General features: G+C 38.6%; 1 protein-coding gene across 1 annotated transcript; it reads right to left on the bottom strand.

The window, feature by feature from the left end:
• Positions 1–781: 781 nt before the first annotated feature.
• Positions 782–4,350, bottom strand: LOC107393726 (HMG domain-containing protein 3-like). Its single transcript, XM_070552879.1, has 11 exons — positions 4,230–4,350; positions 3,954–4,144; positions 3,729–3,870; positions 2,994–3,644; positions 2,438–2,894; positions 2,229–2,348; positions 2,105–2,152; positions 1,941–2,024; positions 1,764–1,829; positions 968–1,031; positions 782–891 (listed from the first exon to the last, which is right to left on the bottom strand). The coding sequence occupies exons 1-5, from the start codon at positions 4,348–4,350 to the stop codon at positions 2,794–2,796; spliced, it is 1,206 nt and encodes a 401-aa protein (XP_070408980.1). The 3' UTR covers positions 782–891; positions 968–1,031; positions 1,764–1,829; positions 1,941–2,024; positions 2,105–2,152; positions 2,229–2,348; positions 2,438–2,793.
• Between the last annotated feature and the right edge of the window lie 2,735 nt (positions 4,351–7,085).

Here is a 7,085-nt window from a genome sequence, read left to right as displayed (position 1 = left end):
GTCATTCTTTTGGTCCACTGCAGTGCAGCAGTCAAAAAAAAAAAAAAAAAAAGAATAAGTGAATCTTGAGTGAAGTGGCCACAAATGGCCAGGATAGAGCCCAGAGTGCTAATGCTTAAAATGTATACAATTATTATTGATTACGATTCTTTACTGTTAATATCAACAATAAGCTTTTTATTTTGAAATTACAAGTATAAAAAAATGCTGTTACATTTACATTTAATGCTGTTACTCTGTAATCCTTTCTTATAAGTATGGACATAGAATCAAGTGAACAACATTTTGAAATAAGTTTAATTGGAATTTTGTACTATACAAAAACAAAACAAAAACAACAACAACAACATATTAAACAAACAAACAAACACAGTCAGTGCCTTCATTTGTCCATTACATGTCAAACATAGCACTGACCCTTAGTCCCTGCTCATCAGCACATGCTTTCAAAAAGAGCTCCATGTCCTCTGCAAACTGAAAAACAAAGAGGAACATGTCCCTTGCTCCAGTGTCTTCTTCCTCTGACATGTCTCTTAAGACCCTCTGCTGGTCCCCTTGATTTAAGGACAGATATTTTGGCATTGTTACGTGTCCACGGAAAAGTGCCTTATTTTGGACAACCCACTGCACAGCAGGACGCAGATCTTCAACAACTGCTGGCTCCTGTGTCAGGCACATGGGGATAAAAACACAGCTATTTCTCCGTTGCGGAACAGTTTTTTAACAGTTACTCAAATGTCACTAACCATGTAATTACACTACTGTTTAAAGTGAATACTGACCTGACTGACTTCATGGAACTTGTGCTTTTTCAGTCTGAAAATGGGCACGTGTTGTCCTTCAAGCACAGCTTTGGCTTCCTCTCTCCAGTGTGCAAATAGCTTGCCAGAGCTTAACAGAAAATGTTGATACTGTTAAGGTGTGTAAACTTTAACACAACATAGATCAGAAGTCAAAATATAAATACCTCCTTCAAGTCAAAGCTCTTTTTTTCTGACCACTGCCCGGGAATGAGCTTCACTGCAAGATTCCTTTTTTTCAAGACAGTTACATTCATTAGTTAACAGACATCATCATGATGGGTGTGAAATGTTTATTGCTAATAGCACCAACTGTAACTACAGGTCTTAGGAACATGACCTCAACAAAACAGCATAACAAAATGAAAAAGTACAGTCACATGCTCACAGTTGGTCAAAATAAAGCATTTTCAGCTTTAATTTGAGGTTGGCATATTTTATAAACTAATATTTAATGGTGTTTTATGTTAAACTAAAATGTTTGAAGACCCTATTTATGTCTGAAACTCATCTAAAGACAGCATCACTGACTTGATCAGAATGTGAAGATGAGAAATAGAATAAAATGTTGAAGCATCGTGCTGATATAGTTTATAAAAAAAGCATGTGAGTGTACTGTATGTGTGAACAGAACATGATCATGCACTTAACCTGGAACACTGAACAGGTTCCCGAAAATTCTGGAACAAACCAAAAATGCTTATAAAAATGTGACCTCAAAAGTGAAACATATTGTTGGCCAACAAATCCTGCCTTTGTGTGTAACGGGTCAAGAAAGAGGATTTCTCTTTTAGGTGGCTTCAGTACCTAAAAGACAGTTAGCCATAACTTCAAACCTGAAAACAATGTCATTGCAAGCGATCACAATCAAAGACTTTTGAAACTGCGTCATAAAAGCTTGAATACATCTCAGACGCATAGCAACATTCTAACAGTTTGTATGTGTCAAAAAACAAGACTTACACACAACTGGAAATGAGCAGGTGTCCAGAGAGGGAGAACTATGATGTCCATCCTCTGAGCATCAGTCTGAAACAGAATTTTATTTTGAACTATTCTGTATATGAACTCTCACCAAAGTTATAAAAAAAATTATCTTTTTGATTACTTGCTTGTTTCTTTAAAGGACGGTACACTTACAGGAAAGGACTGCAATGGATCACAGCCATAGGGTGCAAGCCAAGTCCGGGTGACGTACAGATTTCCTATGTAAATGCTTATCCCCTAGAATGTAAAAACAGCACATTTAAAACAACAACTCTTTAAAGTAAAGCTTGACAATCATCATATACAACATACAGTACCTTTGACTGAACAATTTTAGTGATAAGCTCAAAACAGCCATTTGCAATCTGAAACAGAAAAAAATCATAAAAAAAAATGAAAGTACACTTTATTATTTCATATTCATAGAAACAAAATACTTACAGTCGATTCCATTTCTTTGTTTAAACCCAGTGTCCAAAAATCTGCCCGCGTGAGGCATCCAGAAGACGTTTCAACAATCAGCTCATCTTTGGGTCTGCTGATGTCCAGAACATAGTTGAGCTAAAAAAAACAGAGAGGTGTCATAGACTGTGGATGACCAAATCAGATAAGCACGTTGCACTTTGCGACGTCTGAAAACTTTAACATACAAGCTGTTGTTGGCCAGGGTGCAGTACAAAACACCACGATGAACGGCTGGCCAAAATGTTCTCAGGCTTTGTCAGAGCTTCGCACGGTGGTCCACACAGGTCAGGAAAAGTTGCATCTGTTGACCTTCTATTGGCTTTCTTGTTGTCAACTCTTTCCTGAGGATCTGTAGGGACTTTAACAGGTTTCAGACAAAACACTGCATAGAATGCATATTAAATGCATACAAATGCAAGAAAAATAAGCACTGTTTACAGAAGGAAATTCATTTGAAACAGCAGATAAGTTCGTTTACGAGCCCGCAACTACAACAAGATAATGAATGCAGGATTATTATTTCACCTATATATGACAATCACTATTCAAAATAAGAAATTTTACCAGTGTCACCAGACATTGAAGGTGTTGGGTTCAACACCGTTTCTGTGGTTTCTCTGGGTTTACTGCACACCTGTGGGGCTAGGTACACAAAGAAAACAATATAAACACACAGATAGGAACAAATCTAACATGTGACCAATGGTAGCATTCTGGTCATGAGACAATGCATGTACTTACCTACGACAGCTTGACCCAGTGCCGACAATGAGATATTGATCTTTCCAAGTCGACCATGTCTTAGCTGCCTCTCCAGAAGTTTCTTGTTGGTGACAGTGTTATAATGATGAGTTATATTTCTCATCAGAAACACGTGTGTGGATGGACTCATGTTACTTAAAAAGTAATTGCTTTTCCTCATGTTTGCAAAGAACTGTTCAACAACTTGACTGTTCAGCCAGCCTTTCAGCTCTGGGACAAGTTGAATTCTGCGTAATTTGTCCTTGGGATCTTTTGTATTTCCCTCATGAAATCTGTCATACAGGACATAAAGGTCAGATGATCCAGTGACCGGATGAGGATCTTCATTTACACTATCCATCCTTTCATGTAGCCATGGAAGATTCACTTTCAGGCTTCCATCCTGTGCAGCCTTGACATTTTCCTCAGTGGGCTCAGCCAGTAGACCTTCATGTGGATGAAACGGCAGTTTATCAGGAACCCGCAAATTGGTGTGTGCCGCCAAACCCCTCGCAAAATCGTAAACACAGACGTTTGGCATGTGCTTCCAGGACAGGAGAAGGTCAGCAAAATCCCGGGGACTTTCAGCATGAAGATTAAATGTAACGCTGTATACAATGCCATGTGGACATAGTATTACAGACCATCCTCCTGCAAGCAAAGATTTAAAAAGTTGTTTGTGAATGTAATTACATATTTTAATGCTACTTCTAATAATCGCTAAGTGATGCTTACCAGAGGCACCCCATATGCTTTGAAACACCTTATCATATGTCTGCCTGCTCTTCATCTTCTCCCTCAGTCTGGTGATGAGATCAAAGCGGGAGCCTTTGGAGTCGATGTTGCATGCTTTACACAATTTTCTTACCACTCCAACCTGACAGTAATTAGGGAAAAATGTAAAGGGAACAACCCCTGAACTTTATGTCACATCTTCTGAAAACATAAAAGCAATGTTACCTTTTGTTTTGCGAGTTCATCCAACATACGGTCTTCTGTGACACCGCTAAGCTTTGCTTCATGTGAAGAGCTTATTCCTACTTTTTGAAACTCTGTGTTAAGCACAATGTCACTTGTTCGAGTTTCATTCCCGATCCATGGTGCCCAGGACGTGTAACTTGGTGGAACTGAAAATGGATTCTTCGAGCCGCCTACAGAAAATGGCATGTTTTTAATTACAATCTAAATTACTTTAAAACACTGAATGACTTTCAATAAGTTTTTGCCATCACTCACTTGGAAAAAACCCACGGCTTATCATTTCCAGGTAAGCAGAGTTCCAAAAACCTTCAATGTCATGTTCACCATTGAAGTCTTCCAGGGCTTTAAGGTCACTCACTGTAATAAATTGACTCATAAGAACATGCACATAATGTTCACAATGAACTATGAACACAAATGTACTTTAAACTTACCTGCTAACTTGAACGCCCCTTTTCTGTGTAAGTCCATAACTACCACAGGGGGGTGAAACCCACAGTTCATGCAGGAGTACATGTAGTCTGTGTCAGTCAAAGCCTCAAAATGGCAATAAGCATGAAACATGGTATCCCTAGAAGGAAACTTCACTCTTCTTAAGCCCTCCAATGAGTCAATGACCCTTGAAGCGGATACATGGTTCTGTAATATGACAATAGGGTGAAGAAGACTATGATTACAGATATTTAAATTTGGGCACCAACATATCATAATGACACAAACAAATTTTTAAAGCAATCTTCAGATGAGTACATTTTATTTTTGTGATCCTCACCTGCAGATTTTCTCTCAGAAAAAGGCAGAGTTCAAGAGACAAAACAACGTGGTTGTCAAAGTTGTGAAGCCCATCTGTCCACTCCTGGTATCTGTACACCATGTGGCACTGAGGACACAATCTTTGGTGTGTTGAAACATCTGTTAAAGACAAATCACGTTAATGTCAAAACATTAGTATAGGAACAATTATAACTGATTATTTCACACTGATGTTTAATCTTATTCATTAAAACTTACTCTCAATCACTCCCATCATGCTGACAATCCTCGCTTTATTGGTAATTGGAACAGCCTCATCAAGTTTTGGGTGCTCTGGGCACACCTGGCACAACGTTTCACAAGGAAAGAGCTGTTTCTGATGATCCATTTTCTGTGAGATGACATTTTCTGGAAGAGATACAGGAATTTTTTTCTCTTTAAAAATATAGCATATACTCCTTTCGACGGCAGCATTGTCCTCAAAGGAAGAACTCTCCTGAGCCATCTGTGATAGGGTGCCTGATGATAGTGGTACAGTTGATTTGAAGATGTCTCTCTGTGTCTGGAAGAGATGCCATTTAGCTATATTTTTATGAGGACATGATATTCGTGGCTTTGCACAAGCGCAATGCCAGGTGTTCCTCAGAGCATTGTAAGTCACAAATATTCTGCCAAGATGGCAGAAACTGTGTATTTCCGGCTCAAATACAGACAAAGATCTGTGTTGAGGATCCACCAAAATCCACCCTCACACAAAGTGGAGCATGTGCCATCTGGGCAGCTTTCTGTCTCTTTATGCTTGTAGCAGCTTTGGCCTCTCCAAATAATTTAAGGTCCACCATTTCCATCACGATGTGCTCTTGAAGAAAAACCTCCTTTACAGTTTCTCGGCAGTAATCTAGTGAGCGAAGGTGCTCACATAAACTGAAGCCTAGTCCTGGACTTTCCATCAGCTTGCAGTTTTATTGAACACAGAGGGTAGAGCATATGAATGTTCTACCAAAGATTCAGAAAATGGTTCAGATACCGAAGACAAACCTTGGGGGGGGAGACGGGGCTCCTCAAAGTGTACTGCCGGAGGAATACGGGTCTCCTCGGAAAGTTCAACGGGGAGCAGTCCTGATAATGGTGGCTGACTTGGCATTGAAGAATGCTGACAAGACAATAAATGCCTTGCCATATCCCCACGCCGTATGATTGTAGTCTTACAGACAGGCCAGTGAAAGTGTCCTGTTGTCCTACAAGGCAGCCTGCACCGGCATATCATTTTATCTGTAAGAGAAAACAAACAAACAGATGTAATTTAAATGTAGTTGTATAGAATGCAATCAATTTATCTAACAATCAGATTGTACATGTTAACAAAAACATCCAAGCCAACCTCAATAATGAAAGCTAAATGGTATGGATCACAAAAGTTATGTCAAGAAAAGTGGTGAAAAGTAAATAAAATATATTTTATAAAAATGCTGTTTTGTGGCAGATGAATGCACTGAACTGTACAATGTCAACAGCAACTTTTAAGTCAACAAAGATACTGCAGAAGTGCTTAAAATAGTGCATATTTAGAACTATAAAGTATATTTAATACAAACATACCTTTGAAATGCAAAGCATTTTTCATATGCACACTTAGATGCTCCTCAATCTTTGCCCTGACAGTAGGGCTGAAAGTGGGGCACAGAGGGCAGTGAAAGAGTCCTCTGCAGCACGTGTTGCATTCCTGCAATTCTGGCTTTAAGCCCGAATTCCAGATTGATATGTGCATCTAAAACAGAGAGAAAAACAGATAAACAGCATATACACATTTAAGTTCAGGTTTTAGCAGAAATAACACATTACAGTTAGCATGTAATAGATTTGGGAGGAAACTTCTTGAAAAAAAACAAACATTTTACAAGACACTTTCATTTGTGAGATATGTTTCTATTGACATATAACAGTCAATTGAACAGGGGCTAACTAAAATCTGGGCAATAAAAAAGCTGTACAGAATAGAATAACGAATACAAGTATTGATAAATATATCTGTTTGTGACGAAATGTACGGTGTTGACGCTAACCTAAGGTGTCAAAAGTGCACACGTTCCTTAATACAGTTTAGATACCTCTGTTTAAAAATAGTCAAATAAAAGTAGAAGCATTGACTCGACTTTTTAGTCAAGTGGAAGTAAGAATTACAGGGTATAAAATATAATTTATGTACAAAACCCTGAAGTAATCTTGCGTCCAAAGCACGCGTGCGTGGGGCTGATTTACAAATGTACGGATTACAAAGTACAGACACGCGTGCTAAAATGTGAGAAGTAGAAGTATAAAGAAGTATACAGTAGGCACAAAAAAGTACAACAGTAAAGA

The sequence above is a fragment of the Nothobranchius furzeri genome, chromosome 7 (genome assembly GCF_043380555.1).
Source record: "Nothobranchius furzeri strain GRZ-AD chromosome 7, NfurGRZ-RIMD1, whole genome shotgun sequence".
NCBI classification, from domain to species: Eukaryota; Metazoa; Chordata; class Actinopteri; order Cyprinodontiformes; family Nothobranchiidae; genus Nothobranchius; species Nothobranchius furzeri.
The sequence above is the reverse complement of the archived record's forward strand: the minus strand, read 5'-3'. Positions and strand labels throughout refer to the sequence as shown.

Coding starts and splice junctions, on each gene's coding strand:
- LOC107393726 (XM_070552879.1), bottom strand. CDS start 4,350: ATGAGTCAATTTATTACAGTGAGTGACCTTAAAGCCCTGGAAGACTTC. Junction 3,645..3,728: donor AAGCATATGGGGTGCCTCTG/GTAAGCATCACT, acceptor CTTTGCTTGCAG/GAGGATGGTCTGTAATACTA. Junction 2,895..2,993: donor ACTGGGTCAAGCTGTCGTAG/GTAAGTACATGC, acceptor TTGTGTACCTAG/CCCCACAGGTGTGCAGTAAA.